This window comes from Uranotaenia lowii, chromosome 1 (genome assembly GCF_029784155.1).
Source record: "Uranotaenia lowii strain MFRU-FL chromosome 1, ASM2978415v1, whole genome shotgun sequence".
Lineage (NCBI taxonomy): Eukaryota > Metazoa > Arthropoda > Insecta > Diptera > Culicidae > Uranotaenia > Uranotaenia lowii.
In genome coordinates, this window is record NC_073691.1 from 125,688,841 (window position 1) to 125,713,404 (window position 24,564).

A 24,564-nucleotide genomic window follows, 5' to 3' on the forward strand; every position below is an offset into this window, starting at 1 on the left:
ATATCGAGGTTTTTGAACAACATTTTTCAAACATTGAAATTGCATTTTTTTTTTATTTTCAACAAAAAATCTGCATACTGAACTTTGAAACCCTATAACTCGCCTCTGACCCTAGTTCTGGTAGTGCCACCTATACTGGGTTGTTCGGGACAGTCTCTAGAACACTCCTGATATAGTGGCTACGAGTTTATATCGAGGTTTTTGAACAACATTTTTCAAACATTGAAATTGCATTTTTTTCTATTTTCAACAAAAAATCTGCATACTGAACTTTGAAACCCTATAACTCGCCTCTGACCCTAGTTCTGGTAGTGCCACCTATACTGGGTTGTTCGGGACAGTCTCTAGAACACTCCTGATATAGTGGCTACGAGTTTATATCGAGGTTTTTGAACAACATTTTTTTAAACATTGAAATTGCATTTTTTTTATTTTCAACAAAAAATCTGCATACTGAACTTTGAAACCCTATAACTCGCCTCTGACCCTAGTTCTGGTAGTGCCACCTATACTGGGTTGTTCGGGACAGTCTCTAGAACACTCCTGATATAGTGGCTACGAGTTTATATCGAGGTTTTTGAACAACATTTTTCAAACATTGAAATTGCATTTTTTTAAATTTTCAACAAAAAATCTGCATACTGAACTTTAACACCCTATAACTCGCCTCTGACCCTAGTTCTGGTAGTGCCACATATACTGGGTTGTTCGGGACAGTCTCTAGAACACTCCTGATATAGTGGCTACGAGTTTATATCGAGGTTTTTGAACAACATTTTTCAAACATTGAAATTGCATTTTTTTCTATTTTCAACAAAAAATCTGCATACTGAACTTTGAAACCCTATAACTCGCCTCTGACCCTAGTTCTGGTAGTGCCACCTATACTGGGTTGTTCGGGACAGTCTCTAGAACACTCCTGATATAGTGGCTACGAGTTTATATCGAGGTTTTTGAACAACATTTTTTTAAACATTGAAATTGCATTTTTTTTATTTTCAACAAAAAATCTGCATACTGAACTTTGAAACCCTATAACTCGCCTCTGACCCTAGTTCTGGTAGTGCCACCTATACTGGGTTGTTCGGGACAGTCTCTAGAACACTCCTGATATAGTGGCTACGAGTTTATATCGAGGTTTTTGAACAACATTTTTCAAACATTGAAATTGCATTTTTTTTTATTTTCAACAAAAAATCTGCATACTGAACTTTGAAACCCTATAACTCGCCTCTGACCCTAGTTCTGGTAGTGCCACCTATACTGGGTTGTTCGGGACAGTCTCTAGAACACTCCTGATATAGTGGCTACGAGTTTATATCGAGGTTTTTGAACAACATTTTTCAAACATTGAAATTGCATTTTTTTTTATTTTCAACAAAAAATCTGCATACTGAACTTTGAAACCCTATAACTCGCCTCTGACCATAGTTCTGGTAGTGCCACCTATACTGGGTTGTTCGGGACAGTCTCTAGAACACTCCTGATATAGTGGCTACGAGTTTATATCGAGATTTTTGAACAACATTTTTCAAACATTGAAATTGATTTTTTTGTTGAAAAAAATTGTCTTCGCTTGTCTACGGTAGGAGTCGAGAGGGTCAAAAATCTCATATTTCTGTCCGCGTGGTATCTGAAGGGCCCCAGAAGTATTTCTTCAGTTCATTAGTTATGTCTAATAAAAATTCTATCCATTAACAATAACAGAAACGTATAAGTCGGTTCCAAATAAAGTTTGAAAACATTATAGCAGAGCTTTTTCTAGCGAATCATAGATGGCGCTAGTCTAGTGAAATGTTTCAAAACTGACTAGCAGTGGTTGAAATGTTTTGTTCCTAGCTATGAAAATGTTTTGTTCCTAACTTGACACAAGCGTTGTTCGGAGTTTTCAAATCCACACTGAAAAAAATCTAAAATAACTGGTCTATCCCGTGCCAGTCTATCATCGTTGAGAGCTGGGAGATGACAACAAAAACAGCTGATAAAGGTAAAGGTGGTGCTTTTTTATATTGTAATTCAGATGATAACAGCATTTTCTCTTTGTTGGTTCATTTTGCATATAATCCGCTGAACTAATTGACTGTGCAAATAAAATTAAATTAGATTTTACAATACAAATTGACTGTGACTTAAATTTGGATCTAATAAATAGTTCTAAAATGTAAGTAATCTTGAACGAGTTCGATTGCTTTATTTTTTTTAAATAAAAAAAATTGACCGCAATAAAATACTCGAAAGTTTCTTTATATTTTACGGAATTTAAATTGAAAATAATATCACTGAAACCCATTTCATGTTTTAGTTGAAAATCAACAGCCGAGGGGAAATGCTAGCTCGTAAGCTAACGATTCTTTACGGAAGCCAATCCGGGACGGCCCAGGATTTGGCCGAACAGATATGGCGTGATTCCAAGCTGTACCATCTTCAGGGCTCGGTAGCTGCCATGGACGATTACGATATTGGTCGATTGATCGAGGAACGTTTCGTGGTGCTTGTCTGTTCCACTTATGGCCAGGGCGAAGAGCCAGACAATATGAAGCGATTTTGGAAATTTTTGTTACGAAAAAGTCTGCCAGCTGATTCATTGTGTGGCATGTGGTTCGGTGTGCTGGGGCTTGGAGATTCCCGATACCCAAAGTTCAACTACGTAGCAAAGCGTCTGCACAAACGGCTACTTCAGCTGGGAGCCAATGCCATAGTGCCAGTAGGCCTCTGCGATGATCAGCACGACCTTGGCTATGGTGCCGTGTTCATGCCGTGGATCGACGATTTTTGGAATAAACTGTTGGAATTGAGCCCCCTACCAGCAGGTCTTAACAAACTGGACGAAAGTCCCCGCGAATATCGATGGAAGGTAGAACGATATATGGAAGAAATAGCCATTGAGCTTGGCTGTGACATGTACGGGGAATTCAAAGTGGACAATTGTTTCACATCTCAGGTTGTGGAAAACAGACGCACAACAGCCCCGAATCATTTCCAGGACGTACGATTTATAACGTTTCCAAAAAAAGAAGTTAACTGGAAACCAGGCGATGTAGTTTACGTAAGACCTCACAATTCACCTAAGGACGTCGACTGTCTGTTCGAAATTTTCCACGAACATAATCTCGATATGCACAAAGATACTGTGATTCTGATAAAGGAAATTGATAACGGTGAGTACGGAAAATAAATTTCATTCAAGTTAAATTCTGCCATCTCTAAAATGTGTTATCTTCGACACTTCAGAAATAGGTAGTTAGGTCGATGGAATTGACTTCTTCAAACATATGTTTTAAAGGTTTTTTTCCGGATTTCTAGTATTTTTTTCTGCATTGGCTTTTGTTGGCTCCCGCAAAGCGATTTTCAAGTATGATTTTCCCTTTTTTCACAGTTTAGATTTTAAAAAACAACCCGAAATATTACGTTCAACAGTTTTATTAATCATATTCATGAATTTTACTGCACATCATCCTCCTGTTTCCAACCGTCGTCGTCCGAAAGAAATCTTCGCTTCGATGCCGTGTTCATGTAAGGCCTATAAACCCACTCTGTGTCCGCAGCGTCCAGCTCATCCAAAGTACCGAGCTTGATTTGGTACAGCTTGAGTTGAAAGCGTGGTCCTACCTCGGTTATTACCAGTTCACGATCAATCGTCCGGAACGTGTGATGACGGAAGCTAATGTAGTCTTCGTGGTTGGCAAACGTCATCACCCGTTTTGAGTCTTCCTTAGGCACCGGGAAAAGATATTTCAAAATCGACATTGTCCGCTCGCCTAATTTGGTTTTGAAATTATGAAAAATCAAATGTGGCTTCTGTTCGCTCATTGGTCCTATTTCCGGGATATCGTGCCGCATTACAACCCCGGAAAGATTGAACGAAGCTGTTGGTCCGTACGGCAGATGACAGATGATCAAATTGTCGGGAACACCACGATGTTCATGTACCACAATGAAATCCGTAACATTGTTAGCTCGACAGGCATGTATCAGCTGCTTCATCTCAAAATTACCACGATTCATACGTTGCGCGTTCGGGAAAATCAACCGCAACTCTTTTACGAATTGTTTCAACTTAGCCGAAGGATCCCTGGAGGTAGTTATCATAATTTTGGGATCCTCGCATCCAGCATATCGGTATTCGTCATCCTGAGAGTTGGCACTATTGGCTCCGCCACTGACACCGCCTATTTCTGCAGCTCTTCTGGGCCCTTCGTCTGTCCACTTGAGCTTGTCCTGAAGTGCTAGGGCGTCTCGCTTTAGATCCCCATGAATCGGTGTGTGCGTTTCAAGTGCCTTTTTAATCTTTGCCTTCTTATCCTGCATAGACTTGTGTTTGTTTTCAACTGCTTTCCGGTATAGGTACTCCCGCCGGAGTCGAGCCTGGCGACGCAGCATTTTAATTGATTATAAACTACAGACCTTAACTTTAAATTATGAAGATGGAATCCACTCTCCTTGAATTGAATTGAACCACACCGCACATGAACGCGTGTTTTCGACCGGTTGTATAAATTGTAAACAAACTTTGATGGCTGATACGAGGGGTGCATTAGTGAGTTTTTTTTATGATAAACTGGGTTGCCAGGTGCCCAGATTTGTCTGTAAAACCAAGACTTTTGACCCTTCGTCCAGATATTGGTCAGACACAGATTTTGCCCAGATTTTTGCTGAGAGTGCCAAGATTTTACAGACTTTTAAATTTGAGTGAAGAAATCAATATTCATGTATCGGATTTGATCCGTAAGTACCAGATCTCGCGTGTATCCATTGGCATTTGACCAATCATTCATTAAGCATATTTTTTAAAACAATAAGATCGGCATGGTACGCGGTAGGAAACAGTGTTTGTTATATAGTTCTCAACTCGAAAATAACCCACATACCACCCACCCCCCCCCCCCCCCCCCCGCTCACACGCACGCCAAATTTCTTGTTTAGTACCTAAATTTGTGATCTTTCTTATGCACAGACACACCCAGACTTTTTTTCAAAATTACCCAGATTTTTTATCTTCAACACCTGATGATAAATGAAATGATTAATTCTAGAGTTTGTTTTGATTAGGTCGTATGAACCAATATATACAAAATAGAGTTATTTGCTGCAAACGATTGATAAACATGTATTTTATCTTTGGTAAAAAATTGGTTTCATTTTATCATTAAATAAATTTTAAACAATGATTTGAATTTAGGACGTATAATGACTTCAACATTTTTGAGTGCAATTTGGTTTTTGCGTCATTTTGCATTGCCGTGTATTTGCCGTGATGCAAAAGGTCGCTAAAACAATTCGGCAGGTTGGTTTTTACGACGTTATGCTTCGTCGCGGACAAGTTCTTTACCAATTGATCCAAGTGATGAAAATTCGAAAAAATATGAAAGAAAACTGTGTCCAGGTGTGTTCATTATTGTTCTAATAAACAAATGGCTCCTAAATTGAGATAGGTGAGTACCATAAGCTTCACTTTTCACTGTATGAATAGTCAGTATTATTTTCTTCATTACAGAGGCAAACAAAATTATCAAAAGAGATGGATGCTTTTTTACACTCCTCGAGCGGCCAGTAGCGCTAATGGTAGTGGTCGGAAATATCCTGGTGGACTTCCAAGGGCCAGTCCCACAGAGCGATACTTAGAAATGCCGTCGATCAATGATTTCCGTATACTAACTGGATGGGATTATCATTCAAAACCTTTCTTCAATCAACTCCAAATGATTAGTGAAGATTTTGGCCAATCACGGAAAATAATAAAAAGGTGAAATTTACCGAGACAGCAAAGGTGAATGCTCGCAAAAGCCAAAAAGGTAACTTCTACCTATTCGAGGTGAAACTCACCTCACAGCGAGGTAAAATATACCTGAAACGAAGAATGAAAAAAGGTACAATTCACCGAGAAAAAATGTGAATCCAAAAAAGGTAAATTTCACCTCGTAGCGAGGTGAAGTTCACCTGAATTGAGCTGAATGAAAAAGTATAATTCACCTAGAAAGAAAGGTAAATCCAAATAAGGTAAAACTTACCTCGTAGCGAGGTGAAGTTGACCTGGATTGAGCTCAACAAAACGGTACAAATCATCTCGAAAAAAAAGTAACTATTTGACGAATCCGTTTATTGAGGTTAAGCTGTTTTGCCGTTGAGGAACAAGTTCTGCTTCGTGCACAATATGTGAAAATCGGAACCAAATGGTAAGTTTTTTCTTAGATTTCATTTAGTTGTGCTGGTTCTCTTCATAATACTTTGCTTTTGTTTCAGATCGGCCCACAGAGCTTCGTGTTGTTTTCCCGTCAGCCTTCAGATATTATTCCGGACAAGCCGGACCTGACAAGCTTGGCGAACAAAGGACTTGCCTCAACAATTTTTAAAGAACACGGTGATATATTTCAAAAATAAATATTAGGTAACTCCCTATTTATTTCAAATAAATACCAATTTTTTCATGAATTGTGTCTTTTTTAAATTAATTATTATTGAAGAAACCAATCAAACAAACAAGCATTTACCTTTTAAATCAGTGAATGGGAAAACGGTATTATTTACTATTTTGCTAGGTGAATGAGAAAATGGTAAAATCTACCTTTTTGCTAGGTGAATTGAAAAAAGGTAAAATTTACCTTTTTGCTAGGTGAATGAAAAAAAGGTAAAATTTACCTCGAAAGAGGGGTGGAAAAAATTCACCTCGCAAAAAGGTAAATTTTACCTTTTTTTTTATTTTCCGTGAATTAAATCAGTTTTTGCTACCAAAATTATCGATTGTTAAAAAGGACCTTTGCGCCAAAAGATAAATGCAATATGTCGTAAGTACATCTTCATTGATAAGAACAGCCCGAATAGGATTGCACCGTGAAAAAACCATGAATTCCATATTCACAGACCATAAATTGTATGGTTTACACCATCATTATAATCGTCCACGATACCGTGAATACACATTGGAATTCATAGTTTACGACCATACATTTCATCGTTTTGGCGAAAATAACCATGAAAAAGGGGTATTGTTATGCAGCGTGACCATGAAAAAAATGGCGATTTTCCATACATTGAAAAGCCCAAAAATATGAAGTTCATTGTTGTAGCATCTTCCAATTTTTCATAGTAAAATCATGAAAATCCGATGATTTTCATTGTTAAACCGCTGTAATAAAAATTTTTGCTCATGGTGGGTATTTTGTTCTCGGTTTTTTTCTGTCATCATTTTCTTATTTTGTTTTAATAAAAATACAAATAATTTTTTTAACATTTATTATTTATTCTCATAATTTTAACACTTTACTCACACATTTTATCATTCACTGGCCGGTCTGAGGCGGGTTCCGACATTCCGTCGTTCTGAGGCGAATTCCGGCATTCCGTAGCCGCCCCCAGTATCCATTGGCTATCGCCTCCTGTGCCATATGCAGTCGTTCGGTTGTATTTTGCTAGAATCAATAGAAAAATATTATAAAGATTGTTAAATTGGATTTATTGACTCACCGTTTCGCCAATCTCCAAACACTTCGAAATAACTTTTAAAAAAATCCTCTAGCCCCGATTACCGATCGAGAATGATTGCGGGACTTGACTCAGCAAATTCGAACCGAATAGACGTGTGTTGCCAATTTTAGTAGAATTAAGCTGTGATTGTGCTATTTATTTTAGAATTAACCAATTTTGATCCGTACTACCAACTTGTTCGTCTTTAATTTATTACCGTGCCGTTAAAATATAGTGTGTATTGAGTGGAATGAGCGTAAACAAAGCTGCCCCCGACGGGGCAGCGGCTACAAACAATAATGATAACCTCAAACCAGTTCATACTCCGGACGACCAAGAGATGGTAGATATCATTAAAAACATGAATGACCAACATAATCAACCTGATCAAGTAAGTCAAAATGAACCAGAAATAGAACCGGGGAGAAAAGTATACCAGAAATTTAATTACTGCGAAACAGATAGTAGACCATACAGAGTTATTGTAGAGAACACAGACCTGAAAAGAAGAAAATATATTAATAGGCTTCAAATTGGGATAGTATTGAACCAATTAGGCTTCGACAAATGTATCGACGACATAAAAAAAACCGGACGTAACAAAGCTACTGTTTATGTTGGAAACATGAAGGATGCCAACAGATTAGCTGACTGTCAGAGTTTACTCTTGAAAGGATACAAATCGTACATCCCCAAAAAGTTTGTTACTGTAACGGGAGTTATTTCCGATATCCCTTTAGAACTGAATCCGAATGAAATTTTTGAAAATGTGATTTGTGATGTCAAAGTGGAATCAGTGTTCAGAATGACAAGGAGATATAACGAGGAAAGGATCCCAACCAACCGAGTAGGTATTGTGTTCAGAAGTAATATGTTGCCAAGGTATGTAAGATTGTTTTCTGTGATAAATCGAGTCGAACCATTCATACCCCCAAGTAACAATTTTAGTTTTATAAGAAACTGGAAGTGTACTTCCAATCTGAGTTCTAAAAAAACCTCTAGTTTTATAAACCCCATTAAAACATCTATAAAACACCTATAAGTGTAAAAAGGCCCACCTACAGGAGGTCCTGAAGAGAAAAATTTCAAGTGTCTTATAAGACAACAAGGTTGTAAAAGAGGATTGCTAAGAGCTGTTTTAAGACAATCAATTCTCGATGCAGAAAACAAATTCTTCCGCGAAGCAATCGTTTCCAATGAAAGGTTTTGAAAATGCATTTAATAAAATAAGTTAATCGGACTCATCACCCAACAATAATTTTGATCAGCCAAGATACAAAATGACTTTTATTATTATTTTATTCAAACACATAATACATTTTCTCACTTTTCTCAAGGTTAAAGTTAATGCGCTTCCAGTTTTTTCCATTAATTTTTCTTAAAATTGATGAATATAATGCGCCCCCCAGAAATGTTTAAAAAACTAGAGTTTAATAAATATTTTTTAAATTGTAAGATAGTTCCGATAAATTTCGATGACCGTTTCTGTTCTTCAACATAAATATTTGGTACCATTATTGGTGCTGACAACATTTTTCGTAGCTATTCATGATTAATATCGCTCTATACTGCAATATTAAATGAAAAAATATTTTGAATTTTGATAATTTCATCAGAAAATGGCGATTTATTCAAAAAACCTATAAGTCTTGAACAAAACATTTACACAACCTAACGATCTTGTGACGGACCATTCTGAGTGCTATTATTCCCGAGAACACCAATATAATTTGTTTCAGTATAGCTGTCAGTGCGATCAAATTCAAAATAAAACAATGTTCCGGAAATGCCGTCCCGATGGAGATTTTTTTTCGCAACTGCTAGACGGGACCAGAAAGCAGCAAATATGGGTCGGAAAGTCTCTCAACTTACAGGTAAATATGCTGAATTGTCATTTCTAAGGAGCACAGGAGTATAATCCACATTGCTTTCAGATTCTGGGGAGAAGAATCATCGTCGTTTGTTGATGGAACACAGGAAGGCGATTAAATTGAAACCGACCGGGAGTGCACTAATGTTTATTAAAAAATCTTATTTTCCGACTCTGAAACTGCAGCTCCGAATATAGTTGATAGCAGACGGCAAATCGATGACTTGCTCTGAAAATCGCAGCAGAATCTTAATAAAAATGGAACCTATAAATGTGCAGGACGGATTGACTTGAGGGCTTTAAGTGTTGAAAAAACAAGTCATTCATTAGTGGTTAATGTAAAAAAGTGAATTGATAGTTAACTTTTAATAAAATCTAAAAAGAACATAACATCAAAAAAACATCTGTGAATTGTTTTCCTATTATCGACCACAATCGACACAGCAGAGAAATGTTCACATGATAGGTAGGCCTCGGGGCTCAGGGAACGCTCTGGTTCCCGCGCCTCTTATTCTTTTATGTCCTATAGGATCACAGGAAAGGAATTTTTTCGCTCTCATAATTGCTCATAAATTGCAGTACGAATGAAGATATTTTCCTAACTTTCTCTGACTTATTGTATATCATCCATTCTGATATGCGATGCAATGATTGATTCCCAATCATAGTGGCACTCGATGGGGTTGAAGATGGAGCTACTTCCAGGAGAAAGTTCGACGATACTAACTGTAGTGCTTGGTGACAAAACTCGATCTCAGTTGTCTCCCGAAACAGCTTCTTCCTTCATCGGGGGGGAAAAAATTAGACAAATATTCCATTTGGTGGTAAACATTTGAGACGATGCCACACATCAGGGTTGTCAGATGTTTTTTTAAAAAATCTGTATCGGCCTCATGAAAAAATCTGTATTTATCTGTATTTGAACTTTAACGACCAAAAACTTATATTATTGTTTTCTATGTAAGCTTATCGCCTAATACGCTATTTGGAAATCAGTAAATGGTCTTAACGTATTCATTATTCACAAATTGACAATTCATTTCATTAATTGAACTTAATTTAGAGCAGGGGCGAGAAACCTTTTGAACCAACGCACAGTGGTCCAAAATGCGAAAAACGTGATCGTTGCTTATAACTTTTTTAGGTCACATTTTAGCATATCGGTGTCTTGGGAAAAGTTTGTCAGTAAAATCAGCTCTATAATAAAAAACTATTATTTTTCTGATTAATCCCCCTACAAGTGAGATCAAATTTCTAACTTCTCTGTTATAGGCTTTAGCTCTTTGATGTCTTCGACAAACTTGTTAAAAATCAAATTTTCTACAACTTTGTCTCAGATGCCAAGTTTCTAAAATAATTATTATCCGAGATATCGGCCAAATAAGAAACTTAACCTTTAAAAATCAGTTTTTTGATAATAACTTTTTTCAGTAAATTTTAAGTTTAATAAAATGTTCCACAAAGATGTTTGTCTTACTAAAATACACCACTTTGTTGAACATTTTAAGTTTGTAAAATGTGAAACTGCAGAGCTATGTTAAAAAGATTACTGAAAATAGGGCTTTTTCATACCTTATTTTTCAAACACCGGGCAACATCGGGCAGCCCGCTTTAGATGCAAAATAAAGTCGAAGATTTCGTCTACAAGATGCAGGTACAATTGTCAGTATCCACTTGTATCCAAGCGAGATACATCAATTTGACTTTTCCATGTTTGCATTAAAAACAACGATTTCTATGAAAGCACATACAGCGCATTCTACTAGGTACAGTTGCGTTCAAAAAAGAATGAAATCGCATGAAGCTGCGCACCCACTTCCAACTTTGACAAGCTGCCATTTCTCTCTCGGTTTATATTTTTTCATGAAAATTTCACACAATCTAGTTCAACTATCCAACTAACACTTCACAAAATTTAAAGTCTTTACAATGACGGGAAACAAAGATACAGCTATTTCCGTTGAAAAGGGAAATTTGGAACTGCTTCACTAAATTTGCTGTATCTTTGACAATATTCATTGAAAAGTTTTGAAATTTTGTTAAGAGATGTAAAAATGTTTGATCTAATACCAGGCTAAGTTTCGTCAAAATCGATGAACGTGATCAAAAATGGTGCCGGATTGAAAATGAGGTTCATTATCGCCCAGCAGACGATTTCATTCTTTTTTGGACGGATGTTTGTATGGAAAACATCGTAATCCATGTACTCTTGTTTTTTTCTTTCACAATACAAAAATTTATCAAAAATATTGTTGTAAATAGCTAAAAACATCATTCGTACTTTGTTTCGAAAAAGAAAATGTTCCAACATGGTTCAAAATAAAAAGAACAGAGTTTCAGTAATGACCTGCTAATTACACCGATAAACAAATTTGATCCACAATTAAAGCGAATATTCTATTCGCTATTTTGTTTCAATACCAGCTCTGTTGGAATAATTTCTATTTCTAAACAAAGCAAAAATGAAGTTCCTATCAATTTACAACATTCTTTGTTATAAATGTTGATTTTGTAAAAGAAAAAAACCAGAATACATAGATTACGATGTTTTCCATACAAACATCCGTCCAAAAAAGAATGAAATCGTCTGCTGGGCGATAATGAACCTCATTTTCAATCCGGCACCATTTTTGATCACGTTCATTGATTTTGACGAAACTTAGCCTGGTATTAGATCAAACATTTTTACATCTCTTAACAAAATTTCAAAACTTTTCAATGAAAATTGTCAAAGATACAGCAAATTTAGTGAAGCAGTTCCAAATTTCCCTTTTTTTACGGGAATAGCTGTATCTTTGTTCCCCGTCATTGTAAAGACTTTAAAATTTGTGGAGTGTTAGTTGGATAGTTGAACTAGATTGTGTGAAATTTTCATGAAAAAATATAAACCGAGAGAGAAATGGCAGCTTGTCAAAGTTGGAAGTGGATGCGCAGCTTCATGCGATTTCATTCTTTTTTGAACGCAACTGTACGTGTGTTTTCTTCTAGCTTTTCCCTGCGCGATGTCAGAAGCAAAGGTTTGGAAGCGCATTTGTATTATTAGTACAGGTTATTGTGTGTTCAATTAAAATAGATATCCTCTACAAGCTGGAGATGCTAATAATACAAATGCGCTTCCAAACCTTTGCTTCTGTCATCGCGCAGGGAAAAGCTAGAAGAAAACACACGTAGGGGAAGAGGGGGCATAATGCCCACGTTAAGAAGAAAGCCTTTTTTTTAGAACACATTTGAAAAGATTAACTTTAATTTTCGATTGTGTTTGGAAGTTTGGTTTATTTTTTGTCTGAATCTGATTGTTAGAATAACTGGAAGGTCAAAAAAGGCCACAAATTTAACGAAGTTTGAAGAGAAGGTAGAAAATTGGATTTCAGATTCAGTAGGGGCATAATGCGCATACACAGTAAATGAAAATTACCGAGTTCGGTAATTTAGTTTACAGAAACTGTTCTGTAATTCGAAAATTTTCGGTAATTGATCAATCTGACGTCTAGTTTTTACCGAGTTCGGTAAACCGGTTCTTGATTTACCGATGTTCGTTAATTTTTATGTAAACAAATAACTTTGCCGTAAATTTTCGGTAAAAAAACACCGAAAACTGTAAACCAGTGTGCCGCTGTCAAACCAAGCGTCAAAACTGTCTCTTTCTGTTACCTTTAATGTAAAGGCATCTCGCTTGCGCCTCCTTTCTCGCTCATACATCCGTGTTCAATCGTCTCTCGTGTGCTCCATTTATAACCACACAAGCGTCGCCATTTTCGTCGGTTCGCGTGTGAAATTGTGTGGCTTGCAAGTTTTTGTGGTTTTATTTTTGTAGGTCGTTTTTTGTTTTGGTTCGAGTGTTGTTTTGGTTTGCGCTCGCGCAGCCCTCCAGCGGTTGCTTGCGGTGGTGATGATTGTGACTTCGGATGTGAAAACGAATGTGGCCGTGAAGCGTATAAAGGAATATTGCGAAACCGAACAGGAAGCTGCCAGGGAAGTAGCTTATAGTACATTGCCTCGAGCCTCGAGGTTGACCGGAGCACGTTCGTGTGGAGTAACAAGACTTCTAGATCCGTTACCAAGAAGGGTTTGATACTGTACGTAAAGGCATTTCTTTCACTGTTGATGGTCAGGACGTAGGAATTGTTAGTCGTGCCGGCGCAGGTAAGTCCAGCTTTACATTGGCTCTGTTCCGAATTATCGAGTCTGTCGATACAACTTTTAGGTCCATTTACCCCTGTGTGCAGTGGAAAGATTATCATCGATGGACAGAACATTTCGCAACTTGAATTGCACGCTCTGCGATCGCGATTAACCATCATTCCCCAGGAATCGGTTCTGTTCTCCGGTACGCTGCGTATCAATTTGGACCCGTTCAATGTGCATTTCGGATGACGATATCTGGAACGCCCTTGAACACGCTTACTTGAACGAGTTTGTGAAAGGACTGGCTGCCGGTATCAATCACAAGGTCACGGAGGGTGGTTAAAATCTATCGATGGAACAACGGCAGCTGACATGTTTAGCCTGCTGCTTAAGGCTAATGTTCATATTTTGGACGAAGCATCCGCGGCAGTGGATTTGGAAACTTATTCATAGAACCATTCGTACGGTATTCAAAGATTGTACGGTACTCATGATAGTTCATTGTCTGAATACCATCATGGACTCGGACAAGGTCATCGTTTTGGATAAAGGACAGACCACGGAATGCGCCGCAACGAATGAACTGCTACAAGACAGCATGCGCCAAGGTCGGGACTTGTTCATTTAACGCACAGCATCTATATTACTTACAAATTATGCTGGTAAGTTTTTTTTGCAGTCTTAAACTGCCCCTATTTGCATATGAGTGCCATGTGCATTTTCATCGTTTTTGAGTTATCGATCGAAGTTTGTTCGTAAAATTTCGTAAATATTACCCATGGTGTGTCCCTTGTGGAAAATAATCGCATATCCTAAGTCCAAAATTTAGCGCTAGAGCATACAATTGAGGGAAACTGTAGATAGAAAATGTAATAAATTTAATGCTAAAACATTAATTTACATAAAAAATTGAACGTACAGTAGTGAAACGATTCCGAAATAATCTGTTTCTTAATATAAAAAAACATTAACAAGTAGCAGGAAAACTCTCCTGAAATGGATTTCTGTCATAAATCGATAAACAACGCTCAATAGATTAGATTTCGGACAGGATGGATCCTCAGCGGGTAGTTTTGATAATCCAATGTTTAATCCATGGGTGCCACTTGAAGTGTTGTTTCGAAAACAAAATAACTAACTTTTGTAATCTTCTTTCTTCTATATCTACAATAATATCAATATCACTGTTTTCGTTTATTACCTTCAAAGATGTTCCCGGAAGAAGTCTTCTGCTTCGTCTTGGAGTTCAGCAAACCTTTGGTCGGAACTATCCACGTATCCGTAAACTTGAATTAAAGTCTGATAAATTCGTAGCAATGTTCAACGAATGAAAACAAAATTTTGAACGTGTTAGAAAAGTACTTGCAATTTGTCACCAGCACTGATAACTTTAGTACAAGAGACCCATTTGCGATTAATTTCCGCTGGAGGGTTCAAAATATTCGCATATGAGTCTCATGAGTATTTTATTGTATTTTCTCTGTTTAGTACTTGTAAGTATTGGCGCAGAAAGAAACAAGAGTATTTTTTGAAGTGTTTTCTATCCAAACTATAAATAGGTTATCCATCAAATGAATATGATTGTTTTCATAAAAACAAGTTTCAAACTTGACAAGCGTTTTTTCAGTTTGCACTTTTTACACATGAGACTCATATGCGAATAGCGGCAGTAAACTGGGATTAATTTATTTATGTTTTTTTTTTATTCTCGTTATACATATAAATATGATAACTATCTTGAATCAATTAAATAAGTTTAGAAGCCTAGTGTTATCAAGTTTTGATTTCACGGTATAAAATTTTTAATAAAATTAAAATTTCTCAAATATTCCAGGTTCCATTATGCACTACCCAGAGTATAAGAAATACATATGATAATTTAGTGGCAGTTAGTGCTGCGTTCATAGCAGTAACACTGTGCAGGAAAATCTTCACTGATCAGTTCTGGCCAGGGATTCGCGTATTCCAATAATGCGGAAATAAGAACATCGAAGAGAGCGACGAACCATATGACCTTGCAGCCACCGTTGGATAAGAGTCACCGGATTCACAGAAGGTATGATAATCAAGCAAGCATCCTTATCCTTATTCAGAATCCACAAAGGTTAACAAAGTCTGTTTGTTGGTAAGCTATTCTAAAAATTAAAGAATTTGAATTAAAAGAAATGTATGCCTCTAATATTTGTGTTCCGAAAGCTCATTTGTGTCTGAGACGATCTAATTTTATGTCAAAAACGATGGTTCCCTTTTGTGCATCAAATCTGATTTAAATTTACATCATCGTTAATACAATATTAGGTCTAAAATGCCAATAAATTGATGTTTGAAAATTTTTGGCTTCAAGCGTTTTTGTTTTCTCTGGTGTAATTTTATGTCAAAAGTGATGCTTCAATTTTGTGCATCCAATTTGACATAAATTTACACCAAAAAATTAATAGTGTGTAAGTAAAAAATATGTTTAAAATAGTTAATCGGCATAATCACCCCACCAAAATTATCAACAGCCGTCGCACTAGTGGTAAAAGCATTCATCCAGCTGTTGCAAAAATGCACAGCAGCTGAATTCCGCCAGCATCAACTAAAATTTGCATATCTGCTTTTTTTAGGGCGAAACGATAATACCGCCGGTACAGGAGTTATCCGAAGTTTCAGTCGCAACAATCGTCATTATCGGTAATTTTTAACAAACCTTGGAAAACGTTCAGTAATTTCAGCTAAGGATGGGCATCGCATAACATGAAATGACTCGAGTCTCCAGAAGATACTTCAAGCGAGAAAATTTCACTTCTGAAGAACATACCTAGGACCTTAGAGACTATGTCAAATTCATGTTTTCGCATGAAGCGGAGATGTCTTCTGAAACGAAATTTCCAACTTGTATTATTTCTTGTCAGACGCCATGAAGTTCGAAGTGAAATGACACGAGTCGAAAATTTCAAGAAGACACGTTCGTTTTAGGCGAAAACATCGATTTGACGGAGCCTGGTTTATATATGTTCTTCAGAATTGAAATTTCTCAATTGAAGTGTTTTCTGAAGACTCGAATCATCTCGCGTAATGTGCTGTGCATTATAAGCTGAAATTACCGAACCTTTTACGGGTTTCGGTAAAAATTACCGAAAATTTTACAGTTTTCGGTAAATATTACCGGTATTTCGGTAATAATCACAGAAATTTCGGTGAAAATTACCGTTTTTTTGGTAAAAGTTCCCGATATTTCTGTAATAGTTACTGAAATACCGGTAATATTTATCAGCATTTTGAGAAGATTTACCGGCATTTCGGTAATTGTTACAGGTGTTTCGGTAAATTCTACCGGTCGATCGGTGAAAAATACCGAACTTTTACAGCTTTTCGGTAAAAAAATAACGGTATTTCGGTAATAGTTTTAGATAATTCGGTAATAATTACAGGTAATTCGGTAATATTTTCAGGTTTTCGGTAATTTATTAAGGAATTTCTGTAAATCTTACCGGTTGTTTGGTACTTGCTACCAAGCTTTTATAGTTTTCCGGTTAAACATTACCGGCCTTTCGGTAATAATTACAGGCATTTCGGTTGTACAACACCGTTGTTCGGTAATATAACGAGCTGTCACGATGACAACTGTCAATAATTTGACAGATGATCTTAGATATAATCAGCCGAGTTTCGATAATTTTTTACCGAAAAAGATCTGTAAATTTGACAGCTGTCACTTCTCCGCCATGGAAAAATTACCGAACAGTTTAACGATTTCCACATGTTAGGATTTCGGTAAAAAAATTACCGAACTCGGTAATTTTCGTTTACTGTGTATGTGTGTACCCAATCGCGCCGTTCAACGTTTAATAAGTGTTTATTGATACAAGTGCCTCCGAAAGTGTTTTCCAGGTAAAAACACTTCTATTCTACTTCACAGATGGAAAAATGTATTGCTACGCGCAGTGCTGCCAGATATACTGAAATTCTTGTGAATAGTTAAATAAATCTATATTAAATTTAGGAATTTTAAATATATTCTTTTATATTCAAGTAATGTTTTCCAATACAACTTATAAATATCTTTGTAATGGTTGTGATGAAACTGCATATAAATTTAATCAAATATGAAACATGCTTGTAGATAAACGGACATGGCGCGTTTTGCCCCACCTAGACATGTTTATTAAAAATCGTTCAAAATAACATAAAAAATAATTGAATAAGGAAATTTTTCGTTTTGTGATGATTTTCAAGACCAATGTTCATCATTGTAACAGATGTCAGGTAATTTTTTTTGGCGATAGATGCCGTAATTCCTTACGAAAGTGAAGGCACAAATAACAAGCAATATGGCTTGAAAAGTATTTTTGGTTTTTTGCAGGGATTTATCGCATATTTGATACTAGTTTTTGTACAAAAGGTTTCTACTGTTAATTAGAAGGGAATAGCGTACCGAATTCTTAAAATAAGTGTATATCTAGCTAGATATCGCAGTGGGGCGTTTTGCCCACACTGGGCATTATACCCCCAGTTCCCCTACCTTAAGTAGAATGCGCTGTATGTGCTTTCATAGAAATCGTTGTTTTTAATGCAAACATGGAAAAGTAAAATTGATGTATCTCGCTTGGATACAAGTGGATACTGACAATTGTACCTGCATCTTGTAGACGAAATCTTCGACTTTATTTTGCATCTAAAGCGGGCTGCCCGATGTTGCCCGGTGTTTGTAAAATAAGGTATGAAAAAGCCCTATTTTCAGTAATCTTTTTAACATAGCTCTGCAGTATCACATTTTACAAACCTGAAATGTTCAACAAAGTGGTGTATTTAAGTAAGACAAACATCTTTGTGGAACATTTTATTAAACTTAAAATTTACTGAAAAAAGTTATTATCAAAAAACTGATTTTTAAAGGTTAAGTTTCTTATTTGGCCGATATCTCGGATAATAATTATTTTAGAAACTTGGCATCTGAGACAAAGTTGTAAAAAATTTGATTTTTAACAAGTTTGTCGAAGACATCAAAGAGCTAAAACCTATAACAGAGAAGTTAGAAATTTGATCTCACTTGTAGGGGGATTAATCAGAAAAATAATAGTTTTTTATTATAGAGCTAATTTTACTGACAAACTTCTTCGAAGACACCGATATGCTAAAATGTGACCTAAAAAAGTTATAAGCAACGATCATGTTTTTCGCATTTTTGACCACTGTGCAACGGGTCAGTTTTATTTCAAAATATTCTCGGCGGGCCGCGCTAATATGAAATAAAACTCGTCAATCATTTATCGAGCTCTATAGATAATAACAAAAAGATTTGCTAGATAATAAAAAGTTAAATCGTAATAATTACAAATTTTTAGTGATTTTTTTATTTCAAATCATTTATTTTAAATCTTTGAAAATATAGTTTTTCAATTAACTTTAACTTCTTCGCAAACATTCGTTCTTCCAAACATAGACATCATTTGCATAACATTTTTCCTTAAAAACGTACGATGCACAAACACGTTTAACGCCTTTCCATATAATAATCATTTTTATCTTAACTGGCGGTATCTACTCATTACTTTCTTTAAAAGTCTTCTGGAGCTATCTATCTATATCACAGCAATAACTAAAAAACTAGAGATACATTTTTTTATTTTTGTGGTTCAAATTCACTGATCTGAATTTCGGTGTTCTGTACGTATTTCCAAAAAAAATCCACAGTTAAAATTGGCCCTACGAAGCCCTGATTTTTTTTCCTGCAATTCGCGAAAAACATTTTTAATATAACGTGTCAACCAAATTTGCTGAAATCCTGGGAATAACAAAAAATTCACAGGTTGCCAAGCAAATTTTAGGAGAGTCTACATTCTTTATTGTTTTTAAGCTTTATTTAATAGATTTTATTAATTAAACTTTAGTGCTACTGGGAAAAGATTTCGAAGGCCTGTTGAAGGAAATATCTTGACGTTTTGAATATGAATTCCTATTTACCAACCCGAATACGAAAATATTGTAACACAACAGTTCCTGTAGTCGTTATAAAACGATAAGAAACAGCGTAAAAAAACTTTTAGAAAATGATACCTGATACCATAAAAAACATTGCACTTATCTTGAATTCCAAAACGACGGTCTGTTGAATATGGCGTTAAGTTATGTTACTGTTTAAAACTGTTAAAACCTTTATATGGAGGAACTGTACTACAAACAGTTTAAATAACGTCCAGAAAACGCTATTGGAAAACGTAATCAGACAACCAAACTGTTAATATTACAGTTTTTTGAAGAGTAATCTTTTATCAAAACAGTAACAGTAATAATTATCAAACGATTCAAAATAAGGTTTTCTCCAACGTTATCCAGAACCGTACGTCAATACCGGTCTCACACACACATAGATGGAAATGTTTTGGAAATTTTCGGATGTTTGATATCAATTCAACTTTTTTCACATAATCTTTATCTTTATTACACTTGGTTTACTTACAAATGGTGAAAATTCAAAACCTGTTGATACCGCATAGTTTGATGATTCTTGCAGAAAGATCCTACCCGGCCATGGGCATAGCATATGGATTCTCGTAGCTCCAGCGCTACGGAATGCTGGGAAGCCATCGTCACCCGGGTGATGAACGGACGAGGAAGCTGAAATTAATGTATGGATCATTACTCTTTTTTATATATAAAGAATTTATTACGTTAATATACTTACTGTAATTATTTCCGGTAGCTTCCGCAGAACGAACCAGCCAGTATAGAATCCCGCGATTTCGGCGGAGCGAAAATTGTTGTTGTTTTTTTGTGTGTTTATTTTCCAGTTGTCTACAGTGGTGCCGACTAGACCGATTTTTAAAAATTGTACCGATATGAAATTAAAATGTGAAATTTAAAAAAAAATTCTAACTTTTACGTTTTAAAGTCGGCCTTTTGCATTCATGCTACACTCCCAATTTGTAATTGTTGGTTGTTTTTTTATAACATGCATTATTTTCAATGACAAATGAACTAAAATTGTAATTAAAGCGGGCCACAGACTACACAGCATTTCTACAAATGCGATGAAATTCGATGATATTTTGTCGTTGTGAACACGATTTGCATCGTTTATGGCACTGCTTGAGTGACCGCGCAAATGGTTTGAATACAATCGGTAGGGATCGAAATATTTTGTACATACCCCCCTCTGTGGCATGGAGTTTGATGCTGCTTGTACAAAATCCAATCCATTTACTCAGCCCCAGCCGGGTGGAGGTGTTTTTTTGTTGTTGTTTTTGCTGTTTTCGCCAGCCATCGTTCTGTGTTTGCGTGAAATTTGTTTGTATCGTGTGTGGGCGAACATAGATCAAACAATCGTCGTGGAATCATCGAATTTGCCTACGCCATTTGTGTAGTCTATGGCCCGCTTAAGTCAATGAATTCGTAAAAAAAACTTTTATAATAATCTTACATAATGAGCGTTCTTGAAAGCATCTTGTAAAGCCGATGACATAGTGAGAGCGAATTGGCGAACGTGATCAATGCGAACTCAAGCGGTGGAACAAATTGGCATCTCCTTCGTCGCATTGAATGTCAGGTTTAAACGATTCACATACATTTCCATCAAATGTGGTTCGCCGCATTAATTCGCATCGCATCGCGTGCACTATGTCATCGGTCTAAATCATGAGCTTAACTTCTAATAGTAAAAATATTAAATTATTTTCATAAATGTGCACTTATTTTGTACAAAACCAACTGGCATCTCTGATCGGGCGTTTCGTTGATTTTGACGTGCGAGTATGACAGAAGGATGAACGGTTTGTTCAACGGTCCGAGTTCAGTTTTAAGATTAATGAAAAATTCTAGGAAATCGTTCATATCATTCTTTCACCTTTCCAGATACCATAGCACGTTTTCACATGAACGTTCATATTTCGTTTGTTATCGTTGGCGAAGTAAAGTTTAGAAGAACAGCTACGTTTACAGATACAATCACTATTTCTGAAACCGTAGAAGTATCGTAGCGACTGTTGAAAATACGGTTTTTTAGTATGCGGGAAGTGAAAAGACTGAATTTGTCAGCGTTTGCTATAACATCAGAGAACATTTCCACAGATTTTTTGAATCAAATACAAAATAACAATAAAGGGTTTCATCATGAATGTTAATTTTTTTTCCGGCACTTTTCATGCTGAGTTTTAAATCAATTAATAACGAAATTAGCATTTTTTTTTCAATTTGATAAAATAATAATGTTTTCAAAAAAAAAAAAAAATTATCATACAACTTTATCTTTGACAAAAATATGAAAATCATCATTATGTGCTCATAAATATTCTTCCGATTTTTTTAATTTGCGTTTGCCGACTTTCATTTATTTTTTTTTTTTTAAAGACATACACCGTCTTAGCCGATTTAGGCTTTACAGACTGAACAAATGACGTGGACAACTTAAGATTAACATTTAACACCCAGTACCGAGTTGGGAATCGAACCCATGCCATCAGTGGGCTAGCGATTACCGTCCTACCACGCTAACCACTCAACCACCGAGACGTATTTAGTTATCGATTTTGAATTTAAAAACGCTCAAGAAAAATTAGGACCCTTTGAAAAACACATTGAATGTTACATTTCTGAAAAAAGTCCCCAATATGAATGTTCGAGGGATAAATGCAAACAGAAACGCGTAAATTACATATTTAAACAAGTCATCGCCGTATCAACTATTTCTGGTTTATTGGCTGGTATTTTATGATATATAACGAACTACCGCAGGCAAAAATTGCGAAAATAATTCAATTCGGAAAGGCTTCGCGGGCTGCACATTGGGGTCTCGAGGGCAGCGAATTGCTCATCTCTGATCTAGATTGCTAAGTTTTTTTTTGTTAGTTATAAAATTATTACTAAAGGCTAATTAACTCACGCCAGATGAAAACATGCAATTTTGGTGACCGCAACCTAACAACCTTAGGACAAATTTTAAAAGTTTGTCACATTTGAACAACATTTTGTTGAGCATCTTTTCATTTTAATACAGAAAACTTTTAAACTATGTTTTTAATTGTCTAAATCGGAAGACAAAATGCTTAAGATTTAGCTCCATGATTTTGAGTTATAATTCTTAATAATTAACCATATAACTATGAATGTTATTCTGAATTCAGAATCTCATTTCTGTTATCTAAATTTTCCCAGCCTTATTTCTAAAATCTTAAAATTCACAAATGTATATTTACCCAAGCAACCAGAATTCCCTTAAAAAGGTTCCATAGAAGCTTAATCAGCTCTCGTTTGTGTCTGAAGAGAATGCTAATCAGCCCAAAATTTAAGTTCTTAAAGCTACTTTCAAGTTCGTTTAGGGGGCTGTAGAGAACGCTATTCAGCTTCTAAGAGAATGTCAAGAAACTTCTACGCGCCGAAAAAAAAATCCATTTGACAGATTGCTCTGACAACCACATGTCAGATTGCTAGGCTGCCGGTCTATCATGGTCTATCTCATTGATTTTAATTATATTGTTTTGATTACAAAAGCTGCTTACACGCCTAGAGAATTGAACCGCTGCTCTTTAGGTTGCAATGAAACTCACCAGCCTCTCGACCAATCCAGCAATAGCTAATTGCCACTGAAATAATTAGTATTTAAACTTAATGTCATTTGAGATGATTGAGTGGGTTGGTCAATAGAAGGTACCTTATTTCGTTCAAAGGACTTTCAGTACACAATATGATTCATAACAAAAATTCGCATCATCAAAAATTTATTCGAATATCTTATTTAACATTTATAAGAAAAATTCGAAAAAATCTTGAATTCCATTTGTAAATATCAGTACAGATATAAACAAAACAAATACCATGACAAGAAATTGACAGACATTTTTGACATGTCGCTTAGAATTCCCATATAGGTTCTTTAAAACACCTTCAAGTATCTTAATGGTGCGCTTTAGAATGTTACGTGAACGTTATCGACCTTCCTGAAAAACATTTTTGACATGTCGCTTAGAATTCCCATATAGGTTCTTTAAAGCACCTTCAAGTATCTTAATGGTGCGCTTTAGAATGTTAAGCGAACGTTATCAACCTTCTTGAAAAACATTTTTGACATGTCGCTTAGATTTCCCATACAGGTTCTTTAAAGCGCCTTCAAGTATCTTAATGGTGCGTTTTGAAATGTAACGCGAACGTTATCGACCTTCTTGAAAGAAGTTCCATTAAAAGCGCTTAGAAGTTCCGTTATCGATAGTTTAACCTTTCAAAGGGCGATGGAAGTTCCTGAGTAACTTTTACGCGACAAGAGTCACCTGAGGTTCCCGTAATACATTTTTTCAGCCAAATGTGAACTTCGGAGTTCGGAGTTAAGTAAAAACGCGACTTTTGGTTGCTTGGGTAAGTACGAAAATTGAATTCATGTTATGATTGAAAGTTACACAAGGGAAAGTCATTTATGTTTCCTATGTTTTAATACTTAATTTATTTTGGAAGATTTTGGGTTCCTAAATTCAAATGAATCAATTTCAAAAGGAAATTTTAATATTTCCTTTTAAATCCCAAAAATAAACCTACATGAATATGTACAACAGATTTTAAACCTTTCTGTTGTCTTTCATTCAATCAATCTTGCTTAGATATTTTAGTTTCAGAAACACAACGCTTTAAAAAATTAAATAATATCTTAATAATAAATCTGGCATCATTCAAAAAAGTTTTTGAGAATTTGATATTTAGGATTTTAACTAATTTTCCAACCTTGCCAAAGTCTACAAAACGTTTTGACTGGTGCCTCGAGAAATATGAAAGATTTATGTTGTTCATTAAATTTAGTTCAAAATTTCCATTTTTTTGTTGAATTGGAACAAAAATGACAAAACGGAAACTTTTATCACTTTTTCCTCCAAAGTCAAAATTACTCGCGGTCCTCGAAAAAGTCGATAACTAAATTGAAACATTTTTTTTATATCTTTGTCATGTAGTTTTGCCAGCGCATAAATTTATTGAATGCATTTTTTAACCTATTTTTAGTATTTATATCTAAAATAAGAGCCTATATTACTCTTATATTGCTTGAAATTTTCTGCCATGTGTTATCGATAAAAATTGTAAATCTAATTTTTAAATCCGTAGCACATTTAGGACTAACTATGAAAAGTTGTATTTATGAACTAAAACTG

At 35.7% G+C, this 24,564-nt stretch overlaps 2 protein-coding genes across 3 annotated transcripts in view; one reads left to right on the plus strand and one right to left on the minus strand.

The window, feature by feature from the left end:
- The first annotated feature begins 1,852 nt into the window (after positions 1 to 1,852).
- LOC129739821 (NADPH-dependent diflavin oxidoreductase 1) overlaps positions 1,853 to 24,564 on the plus strand; it is a 35,108-nt gene continuing 12,396 nt past the window's right edge. The window contains exons 1-2 of one of the 2 annotated variants that reach the window (XM_055731352.1): positions 1,853 to 1,987; positions 2,303 to 3,158. In XM_055731352.1, the coding sequence (XP_055587327.1) occupies positions 2,327 to 3,158 (832 nt within the window). In that variant the 5' untranslated portion in view covers positions 1,853 to 1,987; positions 2,303 to 2,326. The other variant, XM_055731351.1, reaches the window with a different exon arrangement.
- On the minus strand, positions 3,405 to 4,512 carry LOC129739826 (U3 small nucleolar ribonucleoprotein protein IMP4). Its single transcript, XM_055731356.1, has one exon. The coding sequence runs from the start codon at positions 4,378 to 4,380 to the stop codon at positions 3,442 to 3,444; it is 939 nt and encodes a 312-aa protein (XP_055587331.1). The 5' UTR covers positions 4,381 to 4,512; the 3' UTR covers positions 3,405 to 3,441.

Excerpts from the sequence above, each read along its gene's own strand:
- LOC129739826 (XM_055731356.1), bottom strand. The coding sequence starts at position 4,380 with ATGCTGCGTCGCCAGGCTCGACTCCGGCGGGAGTACCTATACCGGAAA.